General features: G+C 36.1%; 2 protein-coding genes across 3 annotated transcripts in view; one reads left to right on the top strand and one right to left on the bottom strand.

Annotated features, from left to right (window-relative positions):
* Positions 1–22,106, bottom strand: part of sm (heterogeneous nuclear ribonucleoprotein L) — a 532,854-nt gene that overhangs the window by 462,728 nt on the left and 48,020 nt on the right. For both annotated transcript variants that reach the window (XM_074169375.1, XM_074169383.1), the window contains exon 3: positions 828–913. In XM_074169375.1, coding sequence (XP_074025476.1) covers positions 828–913 — 86 coding nt within the window. The remainder of the gene's footprint in view (positions 1–827; positions 914–22,106) is intronic.
* Positions 7,444–8,371, top strand: LOC141479939 (uncharacterized). The gene is made up of 2 exons (XM_074169349.1): positions 7,444–7,595; positions 7,659–8,371. The coding sequence occupies exons 1-2, from the start codon at positions 7,444–7,446 to the stop codon at positions 8,368–8,370; spliced, it is 864 nt and encodes a 287-aa protein (XP_074025450.1). The 3' UTR covers position 8,371.

Below are 22,106 nucleotides of genomic sequence, written 5' to 3'. Positions count from 1 at the left end.
TTGTTCAGGCGTTGTTATAGTTTGTGGTCTTCCATCACCTGCATTTTTATTAAAACTCCCAGTTTCACATAATCTTGCATGTAGCGTTCTAAATGTTTTTGCACATGGAATGACTCTGTTAAGATATCTTTCTCGGTAAATGCTTCTTCCGCATTTCCATTTGCTAATCCATAAATGAAGTGCATGTCAGCCATTTCAGAGTTAGTAAAATTATTCATGATGGAATCACTGGTAATTGACAACTCTGACTTTCACTGATATGTCAACACTATCACTGTCAGCTGGTCTTCAAAACAAATGGTCATGATATGCAAAGTGGCTTCAATTTTTTTTAACGAAGCTAGATATGAAGAGAACACAAGCGTAGAAAAAGTTGTATTTTTAGTGAATTAATCTAAAATAATTAAAAAACTACATCAGTGAGTTTTTTATCAATATTGTTGGCTGTGGTGCCCACTTAGACTCCACTTGACCCAATAAATTCAATCTAGTTAGGGCTAAATAAGCGGCATATTACTTCAAATAACTGTAGCCAATTTCAACCAAATCTGAGGAAAATATTATGTTATAGTGCAACTCGTATTGTAAATACAATATATATTGTGAAAATTTGTAATTATTATCATGAATAGTGTTACTGATTTTTACCGAGTACCGGGGTATAAAATTTCATCAAAGTTTCAATTGTAAAGTTTAATTTTACTTTGGCGTCTAAATTGTTTTTTTTATGAATGTGCCTCTGTTAACATTTTTTCGCGTTAGGTGATCAATTTATAATACTCTGATCTGCTTATTCATATAATTGTTAAATTGTTAAAAAAGGATATTCCACCATAGCTTGGACACCATTCTTCTTGAAAATTACTATTCTTAGCACTTGCCCACTAGACTGGCATATTGTGTGTAGTACATCCTGCAACAAAAAAACAAATGTTAATTATCTATTTCATACAAAAATTCGGATAAATAAAATCGGTGGTCAAATTAGTGAAAACAGTGTCTGCAGACTGTATCGAGGAGAAAATAAAGATTTTGAAATGTTTATCTCTCCCAACTACCTACCGTGGGTTCTGATAAATGCCTGCCGGAAAACAACTACTTCCCGAGGTAATACCACGCTGGATATTGTATTGTATCCGACAGATATTTATGCAGGTGTTTCTCGTTCATCCAGCAGGAATACTATGCTGAAATTATTCGTGTATTCCTTCTAAATACCGGTTTCGAGGTATAACCTCTCATCAGTGCAGGAAAGATCCGACCCTTTGCCTGGGACTCGAATAATTTCAACGCGGTTCAACTGCATGTATGGAATCTTCGTCTAAGAGAAAGATTGTTAACTAGTAATAGCTCCATTTGGTGAACAAAGCCCCAAGCGGGAAAGAAACATCCCATGTATCAATACTCCAACAGATATCGAACCATGTGTGAAGATTGTATCGAGGAGAGCTACATCCTACTTCCCTGACTAATACCACGATGGATATTGAATTATATCCGGCAGATATTTAAGCAAGATACCTCACAAATGTTAGTCTCGAAGACGTTTCTCGCTCATCCAGCAGCAGGACCATGCTTAAATTATTCAAGTAGATCACCTACAGACCTGTTTAGAGATAAATGTCTGTCAGATATAATTCAATATCCAGCGTGATATTAGCCCGGGAAGTTATTTTCCGGCAGGTATTTACCAGAACTCACGGTAATAGTAGTTGGGAGAGATCATTATTTCCAGATTTTATTTCGAACTATTCATTTTCTATTAGTGAAAACAGATTTAGAATATTCAAAAAGAGTGCCATGATGTTTGATTTTCTCACTCTACCTACGAAAATAAATATTAAAAAATATAGCTCTGCTACGAGCAACACTCGGAAGATGTAATGAGACTTGCGCAACCCAAGAGAAAGAAAAAAAATACATACTTATTAGTCTACAATAATCTCAAGTACATACGACTAACGATATTTACTAAATTGAATCATTCAGTGGTACTAATAAAATTTTTCGTGAAACCTAAAATAAAGCATCTATTACTATTCTGACAAAATGCAAAATTTAATGTTTCCAACTGTGTAGGTATTGAAAATCATGAACAGAGACAATTTATTTGTAAGTCGAAATATTGCATTTTGGTATCAGAGAATCCAATCAATGAGCCATAAACTGCTCAAAAATAATAAACAGGTTGAAATCAGCGTTTTGACTGCGAAAAAAATACGGTTTTAGATAAATTATGTGGCTACTTTTTCCCACAGTTTGGAATGTTGTTTTTAATAAATATCCTTCACACAAATTGTTATCAATTTTATGCTATATCGTACTAAAAATATTAAAATTGTTAATATGAAATACATTTTTTTGTAAATGAAAAATAAGAAATAAAATTTCCATGTTTTTTTACCACTTGTATTTGTAAATAACGTCACAGTAACGTTAGTTACACTCAAGTGATGTAAAAACATAGAAAATTTTATTTCTCATTTTTCATGATCATCTCCTACCAAGTAGTAACGGCTATATCCATCAATTTGTTCTTGTTAAGATTTTTGTATCTGTGATACTGGATGAATATGAGGTGAGTAGTGAAGAAAAGCGAGTGTGCTTTAACTTTAACTTTAGACTATACGATTGAAGTAAAACTTTTTCGTCTCCATCTATATACAGATTCCGTCGATCCATTGCTATCAGGAAAAACAATTTTTCGAATTGCTCATTTTTTTTCGCAGTCATATCGATAAATACTATCTTTCAAAATCATTTTTTCGCATACTGGGTGATTAAACCGATCGTGGTCAACAAAAGTAATATTTTTTTTAAAATGTTCTGAGAGTTGTCGTGCGCGACAGCTGGTTAACAGAAAATAGGTAAGGTTAGGTTAGGTTAGGTTAGGTTTTTTAAGAAAATGTTTATGTATAAACTGCTTGTACTGAAACATTTGTTCAATTTCAGTTAATGTAGATACAGGGTCATTTTTTCTCGATAGATATGTCGTCCAGTGGAAAGTCGTAATCAACATTCAGTCTGTAAATCTTTGTTGAAAAAAATCCCTTCTAATATACGAGTATGACCAATATTCTATGAAATTTATCAGTCGACAGGGATTCTGTGCATTTGCTTTTTTCTTTGCAATTCGAACACGAACGTTTAAACTGTAGTAGTTGTTTACAGCTGATTCTCGGCCTCCCCCCACCACTATGACGTATTAATTGCTTTTTTTATTGGTTGTTGTTTGGTGAAGTTTTTTTGTTGTGCAGTGAAGTCAAGGCATTGTGACCTTGAAGTGTCTGGTGCATGGATCGTTCAGATTTTTTTTTCATATGAGATTTTGTGTGTTTATGTGTGTGTGTAGGAGAATGCACGGTACAGGGTTTCATCATGTGCTTGTTTGTCTATGTACAAACATACGTCTGCATACTTCGAAGATCCTCCAAGTAATAAATGCTCCATCGGTGTTAGGGCACCAAGTTAGTAGTGGAGTGACGTCACAGCAATAACCGTTCAACGGCTAGAGAGCGACATGTTCACTCCACGACGTGTGGCAGAGTAATGCGTATTCATCGGTCTGCCCTCACCTCTCCTGAAGCGATGAAGGTTCGCTCTAGCCCCGCTATCGATGGTGACACAACGGCAGCCGAGGACTGTTTGCCTAGCGTCTACCCTCTCCGAGACCGCAACGACCACTGCTTGCTCGTACCGGCAACTGTTATCGCATCAAGTTGGGAGATGGGCTTGGCTGTGACGTCAGGCATCTCTAGTGGATAGCAACTAGCAATGTGAATCTTTCACGGTTTCATGGTGGGGGTGACTCACACTGTTTAATATAAAAGAAATGCCTGGCACACTATGAAATCAGTAGACGAATATATCTGCAGCAGTTAGCAATTGGTAGAGTGTTATTCAGTTCGTAATAGAAGGAAGACGGTGAGTGTATTTGTCTGTTGGAAATTGTTTATATTTTCATATATATTTTCATCATGTCCGTTTCAAAAGTAGACTTGAATAAAATTAATAATTTGATTGTACAGGAGGTTGAAATACTAGAGCAAAAGGCCTTATCATCATTGCCAATTGATGAAGTGTACATAATTAAAAATATGTCAACTTATTCTACACGATTTGGTAAATCAATTTTATTAACTTTGCAAGATGTGAGCAATGATAAATTATTTAAAACATGGCTACCAAAACGTATTTCGTTGCAATTCAGTGATGACGATATATCTTGTATCAACTCATCAGGTGGTAAATATACGATGATGTATTTAGGACAGAGCCAACAAAGTTTTGCTGGCATGAAAACGCGATCTCTAGTCAAATTCAATATGATTGAATAATAGTAATAATTTATAGTGAATTTCTTTAGGTCATAGCTTACAAAGTTTTTTTTTGGTGTGAAAACGATAACTCTAGTCAAATTCAATATGATTGAATAATAATAGTAATTATAATGAATTTCTTATTGTTTTATTAATATTCATATATTAGATGATAATTATATGGAAATATAAACATTACTAACTTAGTTGAATACACTCACTTTGTAACTACAAGTAAAATGGGAATGTGAGTATTATATCACTGAAAAATTGGAGGTTGCTTATTGTTTTTTTTTTGTTCGATTTCAGTTCCACCATTTAAAGATGTGGATGCAGTACGCAAGTCAAGATTGGGTCGATATTGTAGATCTCAAATCATCGGTTCAACATTTGTCGTCTAAATTGAAGGTGTTGGGTGATGGAGCCGAACATGCAAGCGTTTATGATATGAGTGTATGCTATGATGAAAAACAAATCGAATTATGCCTTCGTGATGCTGAGAACTATTGGAGTGGTGCAGAAGTTTGCAACAAATTTTTGGATAATGAATTGGAATTGTGGCAACTTTGTGAGGTTATGATTGAACTGATCCAAATTTGAATGATAAAAGAAAATATATTGTTCATTATAGGAATCTACAGCAAGCTGTCAAAAATGGATTGATTGTAATGAATACACATAGAGTATTGAAATTCAAACAATCATGCTGGATGAAACCCTATATAGATCTTAATACTGAAATGCGTAATAGGTCTAACAACAAATCTGTTAAAGATTTCTATAAACTAATGAATAATGCGGTGTATGGAAAGACAATGGAGAATGTAGATAATCGAATTGATGTTAGACTCGTTACACATTGGGAAAATATAAAGAAAAATATAGGTGCCAGCACTCTCATAGCCAAACCAAATTTCAAAAATTGTTCAATTTTCACTGATAATTTCGTTGCCATTCAATTGGGTAGAGTGAAGGTTCATTACGATAAACCATTATATTTGGGATTTTCCATATTAGAATTATCTAAAACAGTCATGTATGACTTTTTCTATGGATGCATCAAACAACACTTTGATGAAAATGTCTCTTTACTTTACACAGATACCGACTCGCTCATTCTTAAAGTAAACACAGAAAATTTTTATGAATTCATAAAAACTAACATAAGTAGATTTGATACATCCAATTACAGTATAGTTAACCAATTCAATATTCCAGTAACAAGTTCAGTCTTGGGTAACTTCAAAGATGAATTTCCAAATGATCCAATCATGAGTTTTTATGGTACAGGTGCTAAAGCATATTATGTGAAATCTGTTGATGGTGAATTTAAGAAAGCCAAAGGGGTTAAACGATCTGTAATAAAGAATGAATTGACATGCGAAGATTATCAAAAAATCGTCGAACAAGGTGGTATGATATTCAGAAAGATGAATTCATTTAGAAGCGTGTTACATGATATGTATACTGAATTAAAAAATTAAGTTGCATTATCATATCACGATGATAAACGATTTATCATTCCGAATACTACCCACACTCTTCCTTGGGGTCATAATGATATTGAATTTTATGAAAACGATCCAAATGAGAACATTCGTTGGATAAGTAATATTATTCAACAATCACAATCTCAGGAGACTCCATTGGATCAATTGATTAATTTATTATCTGCCGAGATCAATGATTGAAATATCATTCAATATCTTCAAAACCGGAAAATTCAATATTGATATTTATGTAGCCATTTATAATTAATAATATATGATAGAAGTAATGTGATATTAATATATTATGTATGTATGTATATGTATTACTGTAATGAATATAAAATGATTAAAATTTTATTTGTATTATTTCTATTTCCCTAATCAATTACTGCAATATATAGTATAATGTAAATGATAGAAATATCAGTTTGAAGAGAATCATCGTAGAGTGCACAATGTCTAAAACAATCGATAAGTTTGGTAGAAAAAGAAAATGGGGTGGTAATGTCATTCGAGGTCCTCCTGGGAATGGTTTTAAATTAACAAAAGATGGTCATTATGACATGCAAAGGAAAATATTGAAAAATACAAGTGAACCAATTGACAAGAGTGATTGTGTAACTGTATCATATCTTGAGGGGGAAATTAATGGAGCAAAGGAAGTTATACTTCTAGCCCTACAAGCTGCAATACAATCCACAATAGGCAATATTGCTCGGGACGCCCGGCAAGCATTTGACGATAAAATTGCAGAGGCTCGGATAACTTTCACTCGTAAATTTGACAAACTTACAAGTGATGTAGACATAAAAATGTCTGACATAACAGCGTCTACAAATAAAAAATTTGATGCTATGTCAAACATAACAGGGACTACAATGAAAAAGTATGATGTACTGGAACAGAGAGTTGAAGTATTGGAGAAAAACCATAAAGAAGTTTTGGAGAGAAACTATAAAGTCAGGCCATCATCATCAGGTGGACTGGGATATCCAGGACTGAACATTAATCCAAATCATAGAATAATACAACCAAAACCAAAACCAACTGATGATGTATTAATGGAACCAACATGGTGAATGTATTCCCTCGTTAGGTTAGCTGCATACTTACGTTAGGTTAGGTGTTAGGTTAGTATTCCCTCGTTAGGTTAGGTTAATAGTTACTGTAGGTTAGGTTAGGTTAGGTTAGGTTAGGTTAGGTTAGGTTAGGTGTTCGGTTGCATAGCGGTAGGTTAGAGTACCAGGTTAGGTTACGTTAATACATACGATAGGTTAGGTGTTCGGTTGCATAGCGGTAGGTTAGCGTACTAGGTTAGGTTACGTTAATACGTTAATACGTTAGGTTAGGTGTTCGGTTGCATATTATGTTACGAACGCGCGCGCGAAGAGGGCGTAGATGTCTCTCCAGATGTCCCGCCTACCTGGGGCCGGAGGCCCCACCCACCTGGGCGGAGCCCAGGCAGTGGGCGGGGCCCGTTAGGGCCACACCCCCCCCGTCGCCACCAACTTTTCGGATACCCCGCCCCTTTCCGAAGCCCCGCCCCCTTTCCGAAGCCCCGCCCCTCCCCTCCCCGAAGCCCCGCCCCCCCGACTCCCAACATTTGCGCATGTACACCCCTACCCTCATCGCGCATGTGCGCTCCCACCATTTTCCCACCGCTCACGCATCGAAGTCGATACCCTCCGGAGAGCACTCCACAACATTCAGTTCGAGAAGTCATCTCATCGAGAGCAGTCCACTCCACAACAAGGCAGTACGTTCCAACGACCAACTTGATATTTGAGTAAGTAAATTAGGAATGTTATTTTTTATATCAACTAACTTTGTATTATTTCTTCTTTTTCAGAATGGCAACCAATACACAGGAGGTGAATAATGCTGTGGCGTCTATTCTGCCGGTGTCCGCTGACCAGGAGGAGGCAGCATCTTCGAGAGCGGTGACGGTTGACCAGCCAACCACTTCGCGTTCGCGAGTTAGGTGCAGATCTTCTAGCCCTGACTTATTCGAGGAGGAGGAGGAAGTCAGGGCTGTGAAGAAGGTTTGCCAACGACCTGCAGCAAAGGTTGGTCCTATTTCAAAGTACCGAGCTACTTGCAATAGGACTAATCCTTATGCAGGTAGTTTTTCGACCTCTCGTAAGAGGGCCTCCACACCAGCAGCAGCACCAGCAGCAGTGGAAATTCCGAGGAGTCCTTCTCCGGAGTTGGTGATATTGTCGCCGTTGGTGACGCGACTACCACCGCTGCCAGCGACACCGGCGGATCCTGAGGTGTTGGTGCCACAGCCTATCGGAGAGGTTAGTGAAAAGATGAGTGTTTTTCTGCAGAGATGCAAGAAAGCAGAACGAGCTGCCCGATCTAGCGAGGCCGCGTTGGTTACCATGAAGCGACAAATGGCTGAAATGGATAACCGACGGAGGGAAATCCAAAAGGAAATGGCCGAAATAGATCGGAATTATGCATCTCTGCAGGAAAGGTGTAAAGCAGAGACCTCTTCGATAAAGCTGTACAAAAAAATAGTGACAGTTATGGACACTCTTTTTGTAGATGAAGTGTAAATGTAAGATTAGTTTTAGGTTAGTTAGGAGTATTTAATTATGGTAGTTTTAAGTTTATATTTGTTAAGTTTATATTGAATAAATGAAAAGGAAGTGAAATAAAGGGTGTACACTGTTTTTTGGTTTGGTACACATTGAACAATGCGATGGTTGGAGCATTTTTCTTCACTTCCTCTTATTATTATTATTATTTTTTTTATTTCAATTCCAAGTTCTTCTAGACAAATACCTCACATCAATTTTTGTGTCCTCTAATCACTTGTAAATAATTTCATGTGAAGAAAATTTAAAAAATAAAAAATAGACATGTTTCATAGTGAAATCGACAAGTATATTTCATTTGTATTTTATCCATTCAAGTATCTCTTTCATTGAATATGTCTTATGTCACTTTGCAATTTACCCCTACTCATTGAATATGTCTTATGTCACACTACAATTTACCCCTACTCAATGTTCCACTCCTCTCCCACTCCCTCTCGAAAGTATAAAAGTAGAAATCATCTGATGAAACATTCAGTTGATCAGCTAGCATCGAGATGGAACCCGATTCAACCTCCGAACCCTATAGCTGCCCGGATCAGGGGTACAACTTCAATTACTGGGATAACAGCCAGGTACAGGTAGTCTCTTCCACCACGGAACCCCACAGTCCGCCATACGAATACCGGGATCACGACATCAGGATGCAAGTTCAACATGTCACTGGCAGTGACGAAGGACACTTGGATGACTCGGAATATCCAGATCCTGACGGATGGTGGGACCCTGCTTATGATGACATTGTCCCAATGAGTAGCGACGACGATGATGATGACGACGACGACTCTGGTGATGATGCTGATGACGAGCTTGACGTTAGACGTCCTCCACCATCCCCTATCCTCATCGAGGATAGTCCTCCGCCATCCCCAATCCTAATCGATGATGATGTCCTCAATTCCGATGATGACATATAATCATCTACTCGTCCATCATTTCCTTTCCTTTCCTTCCACGGAGTACACACTTTTTGGTTGGTGTACACGAGGCACTGCGAGGCTGGGGCAGTGTCTTCCTCCCTTCCTCTCCCTCTTATTAGTTTTTTTTTCCATAATAATCACTAGAATTTCTCCTAATAATCGCTCAGAGTTTCATTCTTGATGTTTTCGAATCTCAAACACTGTTCTACATTTCACCCCCTCCATTTCATTTCTTCCAATATAAATATAGCAACAATCCCAGTTCTATATCATTCTTCCACAATGTCGAGTACAGGACCCATCCAAGTACATGAAATAGATTCAACGTCTGATCATTTGAGTACAACCTTCGCTCAATTTCTGCAGCGAATCTATGATCTTCCTGATGATTTCGCAGAACGAGTGGAACAAGGTATTCAGGACGACATAGATGCTGTTGACGATAATAATGCGGATGATGTGATTAGTATATCATCTGATTCAGCTGATTATGACGACGACGACATCATGAGTATATCATCTGATTCAGATGACTACTATGAGGATGATATCATTAGTATATCATCTGATTCAGATGACGATACCATAATTATTGTTTCTGATGATGAGGAGCGTTAGTCCATATCATTGCATGGATTAATAAAAAAATAACAGCCCTTTTCAGGGCTACAATTAAAGACTGAAACAATAAAAAAAATAGCTCTTTTCAGAGCTACCATTATACTTTCAAACAGAAACAGATTCATACCATTGTTAACATTATGTTAACATTATAATCTCAAACGAAATATATGTATGTGAAAGTATTCATCATTATATGCATATGAATGATTGACAAATGCCAACTTCAACTTTCATTTAAAGTAGTACTCATCATATGCATAGATATTCAATGACTATCAAATTCCAAATTTCGACTTTTCAGTCAAAGTAGTAATTTATTTGTCATATAATGTATAGATATTCAAAGACTAACAAATTTCCAACTTAGACTTTTATTAGTCAAAGTATTCATTTGTCACATAATCTATGAATACTAATACAACTAACTACTGTTTGTGTGAATAATGTAGCCCTGAAAAGGGCTGTTGTTTTTTTTTTGACCAGTAGGTCCACGGTTATTGTGCCACAGGTTGGACATTATTACATATAATACATGTAGATACTCGGGTGAAGTTTGTTAGTGGCCTCTCGCAAGCTTCACACCAATTCTGTCCCATTTCCATAATTGAGACAGTGTTGTGGGTGTTGACATGGGCATACCACCCTCCATTATTGTTTCTATGCGAATAAAACCGAAAGCAGCACCAACATAGTTTTTTGTTCTCTCCATCTATTGTGCTGATCAATACGTATGCATCCAATGCACAATACAAATCCAAGGGATCTTCCAGTGTCTCACTGACATTGAGTGTTCGCATACCGATCCTCATAGCACCATCACCTTCAGTTGTGTCAGCTTCTATCCCTTCATCATCTCCTTCTTCATCCATGACCCTCTCAAACTCCATCACGTCATCATCTTCGTCGCTTTGGTTGGCCTCGTTTTCAACTTCGTCTATCTCATCTTCATCGACTCCAACATCTTCTGCTTCAACTATCACTTCCTCTAGCGGAACATTGACATCCTCATCATCTGATTCGTCTATCCAATTGTTTTCATCAACAGCAGCTATTCTATTTAATGCAGCATTTATTTTTGCAGAATTCATCTTGTTGTTGTTTGCTCACAGTTGTAGAGAGTGAATGAATGAACTCTAGGTTTTCAAGTCAACTTATATAGGAGGTGATGCGACTCCCACTTGACTCGTTTAGAGTGGAATAGTAGGAGAAGTTATCCCACTATACTTCCACATGATGTTGATTCGTATAAATAGAGATCGTAGGTATAGGAGAGAGCATTCAGAGTTTCTGTAAGTCATCTCTTAATATTTCTAATCGAATTAGTAAAATGCCGTTTCCAAAAGAGTGGAATGAAAAACCAAAAGTGTGTGTCTACCCAATGATGATTGCAGGGGCTATTGTGTGCTACTTTTGTCAAATAAGTAGACCTAAGGATTCAATCAATCCATGTACTGGTATGTGTAGTGATTGCGTGTTGCGGATTCAACTATCGCCTCCTTCTCATCCACCGAAGCGAACAAAATCGGATTATCGTCAACAACAGTTACAGTGTCTGAAGTGTTCCGAACCTATAATATTTAACAATATAGGTATCTGTAGAAATATTTGTGGTACCTGTGCTGCCGTTCCAACTCCACTGCAACGTTGTTTGCGTTGTGATACATATTCCATGAATTGTTGGAATCATGTATGCAATGCATGTAGAAGTACTTGGGATCTGTGTGAGAAGGTTGGTCAACTCTACCCCAATAGGAGAATCCATTTTTTTCAATGTTGGTGTTTGACGCACGAGCAACAACTATTGAGGAATAGAGTCAAAGAACGTTCCACATCCACAGAGACATATTAACATTTTTCATTTTTTATTATCGTTATTGTCCTCTATTATTAATAAATATATATATTTTGAATTTATTTGTATTATTTTCTAACATTTAAAAATACATGCATGCAACACAAAGTTTTCCTCTTAAATGACAAAGATTGTTACATGCGTGAATAGTTTAGTGAGAGAGCGCATGTGCCAGTTGATGAAAGAGCGCATGCGCTAGTTTATTTTCTTCTATAAATGGTGAGGTCTCAGTAACATCATCACCTTTCCTATCCACATTCTATTGCTATCACATATCATTCCTCAGACCTTAATAATCATGAGCTCTATGCCGCTATTGATTGCTGAAGATGGTTCACCACTTGTTGATATCGATCAGACTGATTTTGAAAATATTCCAGTATTACATTTATCGAGTCAAGATTCGATAAATGATTTTGATATTAACGACTTCGTTAACTTTGCAGATGTGCCAGAACCAAATGAGCAAATTATTATTGAAAATCCGATCGTTTCGCAATTATCATCACTCAAACACTCTTCATCTACCCTTCCTCTTGGTGTTGATAAGAAATCTAGAACAATCAAGAGGAAGGTTACTAAGGCATCTTCATCGATTGTCACTGACTTTAAAGAAAAGAAAGAATCCAAAAGTGTTGTGCGACAGAAAAAACCCGCAACGAAAAGTGACAGATCGAAGAGGAAGCCAAAAGGTACTCCTAAAGAAATGAAGAGTGATTTGAAAGCTGAACCGCTATCTTCTTTCAGCCCCCTCCATCGGTTTGGGGAAATGAAAAGGAAAGCAAAATGCCGTCTTGTAAAGGCACAGATGACTATTGCTGAACTTGAAAAGAGTGAGCGAGCTATTAATGCTAATAATGAAACTCTTGAAGCATTAGATGCCAAGATTGCATTAGCGAAGGTTGAATTGGCTAGAATGTCTAAAGATGCTGATGAACTCCGTTCAAAAATTGGTAAAGATAAGCAATTCCATCAACGTTCGAGAATGCAAGCTCAGGCTGAGCTTGAGGAGTCGACTAAGCTTTATGAGACAGCATTATCAGTGAGAGATAATTGGCAAAAAGAGTTGGATACTGCATTTCAAAGTGACGGCGATTAGTTTTGGGAATGATAATGTGTTTTCAATATCGTGAGTTGAAAAATATAAGCGGGAATGGAGTATACAATTAATTTGGTTTGGTATACACAGAACATTGCGAATGGCTGGGGCAATGTTTACCGCTGCAATATTTTTCAGTTCACATACTTATAATTGAAATGAAAACAATAATGAACTTTAATATTACTTTATTCATAAAAGTCACTATTATATACATTTAAACCATATTTGATTCATCAATCCAAGAATTTTGTTCGCTAGGAAGGCCTAACCACTTTACATATACTTTATTTTTTCTTCTCTTCAACACCTTCTCAATCAGATATACGTCAGGATTCTCGGTTCGTAATAACTCTTCTTCGTAAAAACATCCTCTAATCGGCTGTTCATTCATATCTTCAAGATTATAAGTCGTTGGGATGGTTTTATTAATTTTAACAATCTTGAATAGCTCCGTGGTAAAATTCGCAGTGTAAGACTTTTCAAAAATATGTTTGTATTTACTTATACGTACAATATCATTTAATTGGAATTTGGGTTTACTTTGTCTTCCTCCAATTCCATTGATACCCTTGAATTTTAATTTTGTTGTTGAATCAACATTGATGGGTGCCATACCTATTGTACGATGAACTTTATTATTATATCTACTAGTTATAATTGGAAGAATATCAAGCCATTTGTGGTGACCTCTCATCGAAAATTCCTTGTAGAGCCATGCCTTTATTGTACGAATCACTCTTTCTGCTATAGCTGCCTTCTTTGTGCTAAATGTTGAATAATGATTGATATTATATTCTCGCATGAGAGATGAGAAGCTTTTATTGAAAAATTCTTTCCCTTGATCGCTTTGTATGTGTTTGGGGGAGTATTTGGCTTCTTTCAGTACATGTTTCATTGCATTAGTTACTGTACTACCTGTTTTATCTTTAACTGCTACAGTCCACAGATATTTGGAGTAACAATCTATCACTACAAGTATATATCGGTATCCTTCATTACTTTTTGCATAAGGTTGCAGTTCAGCTAAATCTATTTGCCATAGATCTGCAAAACCTTTGATGGTGGTTATTCTTCTACGAAAATTACGTCTTGCAGGTTTATGTAATTCATTAACAACTTGTCGTTTGACATCACTTATTTCATTAGTCATTCTATTTCAATATGATTAAAGAGAAAAGGTGATAATGTTACTGCATTGAATGATGATGTGACAGTGATCATTACATGTGAATATGTTAATATATTATACCTTCTTCACGTAATTCTTCAATTATTGAAATTATTTCATTATCATGTCCGGTATGTCCGGCTGACTTTGAAGCTACCAATAGTCGTAGGCGAGCAACTAACTCTTTCGGTGAATTCCAGTACACATAATTCACAGGTTTAGAATTATATATTTTCTCCATTTTCACTCGTTTGAGTGCTCCACCAATTTTACTTCTACTTCTTATTGGATATTGTCGTGAGTCTAATAGAGGTTTGATAACTTCACGAAATTTTTTAGAATTTGTATTTTTAAAACCATTCTTCAGATGATATTGTTTATATGGAGCATTCGTTATTTTCAATATTTTGGAATATACTTGACGAGTTTCTTCATTATCAACATCTTGTGGATTCTTCAAAAAAATCATATCATACAATTCTGGACTACCTGCGCATTCATATTTTTTCACTTTATTAGCATCCCAAAATGAAATGTTTCCATCTTTGAAATTTACCACTAGACTTCCCATTTTCAGCTTTTGTGTAATTGGATCCATACGTACGCCAAATGTTCCATCATATGCTGGATTTCTAGATTTTATATTATTCAAATGTTTCATCAAAACATCTTCACCACTTTCATTCATAACAGGTGAGATGTCAGGATCCGAGGAATCGATGTGGGACGATGATGGTGTTTCGAATAGAGTTGTTCTCATATCGTCTTGAAGTGTGCTCGTGTCACTATTCACAGATGATACACTACCAAAAGATTGTTTTCTTCCTATTGGAGTACTCATGGGATAATTTGAAGTAGATTGAACAGTTCCATGATTTGGTGATAACACTGGTGATTTAGAAGTAGCGTTTGATGATAAAACATTCAATGGTTTCATTATGGGCTCATACAATCTTTCAAGTGTCGTACGATTTTCAATATTATCATTCTTGATAGAGTTGAATTTCTGCCTGACAGCTTCTGTTGTCTCTACTAGTTGACGTTTCAAATTTATTTCATTGTTTTTATTTTCAGGATCTTTTTTTGTATTCATAATGCCCTTTTTTTTGAATTAAAGCTTAATTCGTTGGTGAAGTGACCACTACAATATTCAGTGATCGAATAAGTTCCAAAAACAAGATCATGGGTATATAAAACTATCGAATCCTTTGCGATATCTACCTTCATCTATTTTTCTATCCTTATCAATGACTAGAAATCCATATTGGTCCTCCCAGCATTTAACACACATCAATTGGAATTGTTTGAATGTTACATCGGGTGAAACATGATCTGAATAAATGTGATGTAAATTCGTCTCATCTTGTTTGAACATTATAATGAAATTGGTATTGTCACGCACTAACTGTTTGGGTACCCGTGAATATGTCTGTGCTAGATAAAAACAATCAACATCCTTATGACGTCCCATACAGAAATATGATCTAATAATATCTTGCTTTTCACATATCACATCATCGAAAATGAAAACAGAATTAGGCTTAGCGTCGGAGGGTTCCACTATTTCTGCATTATTGCTGAATGTATAAAAACCTAATCCTTTTATAGGTTCCAAAACACTTCGCAAGTACTGATATTTAGGTTGATTGAGTGATTTCGAATAGAGATACACATTTCTAAATCTCAGTCCTTGTGGATGTGTTAATAGTGATATCATTGCATTCGTCTTTCCACAATTTGAAGGTCCTATAATGAGTCCTCGAACTGATGATGGAAGTAGTGGACCATGTCTGAATACCCTTTGTCCATTCAATCCACAACCAAATTTCTCATCTAGATTATCTACAGCAAACTTTTCTTTCTGTTTTACAATGCGCATCGTGCCGTGGTTGGAGACTATATAAATGTTATTAGCTTATTCATTTCAATGTGTACCATCAAACGATACGGACGTATTGAAAGTGATCGTAAAATTAAAAGAGGTTGTGGTTTTGTTAATGATTTAATAAACAAACTTCCTTTCGAATTACATCTACCGGAGGTTATCAATACTGTGGACCGGGTACAAAATTGAAACAACGTTTAGCTCGTAACGACCCTGGAATCAATAAATTAGATATTGAATGCAAAAAACACGATATTCAATATTCTAAGCATCCATCCGATCTTGCAGCAAGACATTTAGCCGACAAAGAACTTGAATACAGCGCTTGGGATAGGGTTAAATCGAAGGACGCGAGTATTGGGGAAAGAGCAGCTGCATTACTTGTCACCAACATTATGAAAGCGAAAAGACATATGGGCATGGGTTGTAGTACCAATAAGAAAAAATGTAAGAGGAAACAAACGAAGAAAAATAAAATTAAAAAAGTTGCATTTGGTGCTGGGATAGTCCATAAAGTGCGAAATGTATTGAAGAAAGCTGGTGGGAATCAATTTGTGACGAATAATAGCAAAAAAGCTATCACTGTGGCATTGCAGGCGGCACGTAAATACCTTAAAGCTGCCGGTGGAAAGAAGAAAATCCGCACACCACGCATAATTCCTGTTCCCAAGATCGGTGGACTTTTACCATTGATACCAATTTTTGCTGGACTATCCGCACTAGGAAGTTTGGCGGGAGCTGCTGCTGGTATTACCAAGGCCGTGAATTCGGCAAAAGCCAGCAGAGCGGCTTTAATGGAAGCCAATCGTCACAATAAAACCATGGAGGCTGTAGCATTAGGCAAACGCGGAAGTGGAATATATCTCAAACCATACCGTAAAGGTTTAGGACTATATTTAAAACCATACAAAGCCACAAACAAAACAAAAAACTAATTGAACCCCTACCTCAGAGGCCTCTTACTGATCTCGATCTCAGTTATTATGCACAAAAAATGAAAATTCCACATTTTCGTGGTGTTTTTATGCGTGATAGATTACCATCTTCAGGTCCAAAACAAAATGAGACAGCTATTGTTAATTTAGATGGAATAAGTGGACCAGGAACACATTGGGTGGCATATAAAAAATGTGGGAAAGAAGTCACATATTTCGATAGTTTTGGAGATCTACCCCCACCATTGGAATTGACTCGATTCTTTCGAAAATGTTCGAATGTAAAAATCAAATATAACTATGATCGACAACAGAAATTTAATACAGTTCTCTGTGGTCACTTGTGCTTGCAGTTTCTCTCTAAATAATTTTCCAAATAAAAATGGATTCAACACCAAAACTGGATCGGGAGGCTATCAAGGGAATGGGGTTTTCACTTAGAATGTTTTCAAAATATGGTACCTTGAAAAAAATGGATAAAGTGATGCTTGCAAATATGCCTAAGGAAGTGATACTTGCATGTGTTGCACATGAGATTGCATATGTTTGGGAAAAGTTGCCTAAGCATCTGCAAGATGACATCGATATAATGAAACATAGATATTGTTATGAGCACCACCACCACGATCAAAATTCAGAATCGGATGTTAATGACGGTCCTATACCTCGGAAATCTATGTGTTGTATTTGTAATATAGAGGATGTGAATATTGGTATCAATAAAAATGATACTTATTACAATACAACACCTTCCAAAAAGTGTAAATTGTCTCAAATGTGCTGTTGCTGTGTACAATAATAAATTGAAATGTGTTTCAAAATATTCATCAGTCATGTCACGAAAGTTCGAGCTACAAGCTGTCGGGACAAGTGTCTTGAGTGCGGATTTTTTTCCACCAATTGAATTGGATAGGAACAGTCGTTATGGATTAGGACTTTTGGGATTCTATGGATGCAATACAATCAATAATATAACTGAAGCTAATAACTTAGTTAGTTTTAGAATCAGTAATGACAACTCATCGATACCCCAAAAGTTGACAATTGAAATTCCATGTGGTGCTTATGAAATAGAAGAGATCAATGCCGTCATACAGAAACATATCATGTTCAGATTGTTTCATGATAAAAAACCAAATGATGTCGTTGCAGATGATATTTTCTATCTACACGCCAATAATAATACATTCAAATGTGAAATGCGATCCAAATATGAAATTGATCTGACACATCCAAATTCAATAGCAGAAATGATGGGGTTCGCTCATGAAATATTTCCACCAAATCAGATACATGAATCATCATTACCAATAAACATTACAACTGTGAGACTTATCCGCTTAGATTGCAATATAATATCTGGTTCATATATAAATGGTGAAGAATCCCACATTCTTTTCTCATTCGATATTGATGTTGAACCTGGCTACAATCTTACTAAAGAACCACACAGTATTATATATATGCCTGTCAGTCCAGAAGGTCGTCAATTGATTCACAACATTACAGTGCGTATTTTGGATGAAAAAAATAACCTTATCGATTTTGGAAGTGAAGAAGAGATTTTCATTATTTTGGAATTGAAGAAAATCGAATAACTGTTGTTATGGGTTTCATTTATAATAGACAAAATCGCATTGAACAATCCCAAACGAGTTGCACTATCAAAAAGAAAGGTGTGCATAAAAAGAAGCTCATTCCACAAGTGTATGCTAAACAGTTAGCACATAACGCTCTGTCTGTGAGTGATCTTAAATTTTTGAAATCGATTGGATTGAAAGTGAGAAAATAACAATGGTGCTCGAAACAAACAATGAAAAGTTGAATATATTCAATGAACCAGTGCTCGATCATTCTCTCATAAGTTTACATGAGCACACATATAAGCCCTATGGATCACCGCTATTCAGGAATTCGGATGAAATCAGAATTGCAATCAATAATCAAGATGTTATACTAGATATTGCCGAGAGCTTCATTTACATAGAAGGTAAATTCACCCCCAAAGATGTAGCGAAAACATGCTATCTCTCGAATAATGCAATTGCATTTCTCTTTGACGAAATTCGTTATGAAATGGGAGGTGAACAAGTGGCTGTTGTTAGAAAACCTGGGATAACATCTACAATGAAAACCATGATATCATTTGGACAATCTCATGCTAACACATTATTGACATCTGGTTGGGGACTTTCACAATTGAAGCAAGATATCTTGGATACAAACAGTCATGTTTTTAGTGGAAAACTACCACTGAAATATTTGATGGGTTTTGCTGAAGATTACAACAAAAGTATCTTGAATGCCAAACAGGAATTGATTTTGATTATCGCTCGATCATTCAAAAACTCATATATAGGTGAGGTTGATGCTGATTTGGAAATAAATAAAATCGAATGGAAAATAAGGCATATTGTACCAGATGATAAACACAAGCTCAAACTTTTGAGTAGAATAAACAAAAGCGGTCTGAATGCCAAAATCAAGTTGGCGTATCGTATGTGGGACCTCTATGAACTACCATCATTACGTGGGACTTCTTCAGACATATGGGCCATCAAAACAACTAACGCATTGGAAACTCCTCGTTTTGTCATCATCGCATTCCAAAGTACTACCACATCTGAAGATAGAACACAAGATATTACAAAATTCACAACTGCTGATATCAATAGTATTCGAGTATACTTGAATTCTGAAGTTTATCCATATGAGCGTTGGAATTTGAATTTCGATAAAAAACTTGATGCTCCTGCTTATTATGCTTTTGAGAGTTTCCAGCGAAGTTATTATGATAAAGATATGAGTGAACCTCTGATGGACATTGGACAATTTAGAGAGAATCCACTATTCGTCATCGATTGTTCCCATCAACCGAATGCAACAAAATCATCAACTATTGATATAAAGATTGAGTTTGAGACGAGGAAGACCAAGTTTCCAGACAACACTAAAGTATATGCATTAATTTTGCATGATACAGTTTTAACATACAATGCATTGGATGGTTCAGTTCATAGCAGATATTGACACTTTTTTTTCACTCTATCATGTACTGTTTTATGATCTTTTTTTTTTATTTGTAACTGACTTATATCATGTATTGTATTTTATATCATATTTATTGTTTTGTAATCATTTTCTATTGTATTTCATCAGATTTAAATAAATAAAACATGAAAATAATACAAAGTTTTTTATTTGACATTATTTATGATTCACAGGAACATACAGACTATCTAAAATAACTTCTTCCTCATAATCATCATTTTCGCGACCATCTTCAATTTCCTCTCGATTTTCATCATTCAATTCAAAGTGATGAATAATCCATTCTGGCAAGTATGGTTGGAGGCTATACAGGAATCTTCTTAGGTTCAGTTCAATCATAACCTCACAAAGTTGCCACAATTCCAATTCATTATCCAAAAATTTGTTGCAAACTTCTGCACCACTCCAATAGTTCTCAGCATCACGAAGGCATAATTCGATTTGTTTTTCATCATAGCATACACTCATATCATAAACGCTTGCATGTTCGGCTCCATCACCCAACACCTTCAATTTAGACGACAAATGTTGAACCGATGATTTGAGATCTACAATATCGACCCAATCTTGACTTGCGTACTGCATCCACATCTTTAAATGGTGGAACTGAAATCGAACAAAAAAAAAACAATAAGCAACCTCCAATTTTTCAGTGATATAATACTCACATTCCCATTTTACTTGTAGTTACAAAGTGAGTGTATTCAACTAAGTTAGTAATGTTTATATTTCCATATAATTATCATCTAATATATGAATATTAATAAAACAATAAGAAATTCATTATAATTACTATTATTATTCAATCATATTGAATTTGACTAGAGTTATCGTTTTCACACCAAAAAAAAACTTTGTAAGCTATGACCTAAAGAAATTCACTATAAATTATTACTATTATTCAATCATATTGAATTTGACTAGAGATCGCGTTTTCATGCCAGCAAAACTTTGTTGGCTCTGTCCTAAATACATCATCGTATATTTACCACCTGATGAGTTGATACAAGATATATCGTCATCACTGAATTGCAACGAAATACGTTTTGGTAGCCATGTTTTAAATAATTTATCATTGCTCACATCTTGCAAAGTTAATAAAATTGATTTACCAAATCGTGTAGAATAAGTTGACATATTTTTAATTATGTACACTTCATCAATTGGCAATGATGATAAGGCCTTTTGCTCTAGTATTTCAACCTCCTGTACAATCAAATTATTAATTTTATTCAAGTCTACTTTTGAAACGGACATGATGAAAATATATATGAAAATATAAACAATTTCCAACAGACAAATACACTCACCGTCTTCCTTCTATTACGAACTGAATAACACTCTACCAATTGCTAACTGCTGCAGATATATTCGTCTACTGATTTCATAGTGTGCCAGGCATTTCTTTTATATTAAACAGTGTGAGTCACCCCCACCATGAAACCGTGAAAGATTCACATTGCTAGTTGCTATCCACTAGAGATGCCTGACGTCACAGCCAAGCCCATCTCCCAACTTGATGCGATAACAGTTGCCGGTACGAGCAAGCAGTGGTCGTTGCGGTCTCGGAGAGGGTAGACGCTAGGCAAACAGTCCTCGGCTGCCGTTGTGTCACCATCGATAGCGGGGCTAGAGCGAACCTTCATCGCTTCAGGAGAGGTGAGGGCAGACCGATGAATACGCATTACTCTGCCACACGTCGTGGAGTGAACATGTCGCTCTCTAGCCGTTGAACGGTTATTGCTGTGACGTCACTCCACTACTAACTTGGTGCCCTAACACCGATGGAGCATTTATTACTTGGAGGATCTTCGAAGTATGCAGACGTATGTTTGTACATAGACAAACAAGCACATGATGAAACCCTGTACCGTGCATTCTCCTACACACACACATAAACACACAAAATCTCATATGAAAAAAAAATCTGAACGATCCATGCACCAGACACTTCAAGGTCACAATGCCTTGACTTCACTGCACAACAAAAAAACTTCACCAAACAACAACCAATAAAAAAAGCAATTAATACGTCATAGTGGTGGGGGGAGGCCGAGAATCAGCTGTAAACAACTACTAACTGTTATACGAAAAATATAAAAAAGGACAGAATTAATAAAAATAATAATAATGATATTATTACTAATAATAAGCCTG

Source organism: Leptinotarsa decemlineata, unplaced genomic scaffold (assembly GCF_025532065.1).
Source record: "Leptinotarsa decemlineata unplaced genomic scaffold, Ldec_3_MD MMD2_P_RNA_scaffold_11, whole genome shotgun sequence".
NCBI lineage: Eukaryota > Metazoa > Arthropoda > Insecta > Coleoptera > Chrysomelidae > Leptinotarsa > Leptinotarsa decemlineata.
Note: the sequence above shows the minus strand (reverse complement) of the source record. Positions and strands in the feature narration are given on the sequence as shown.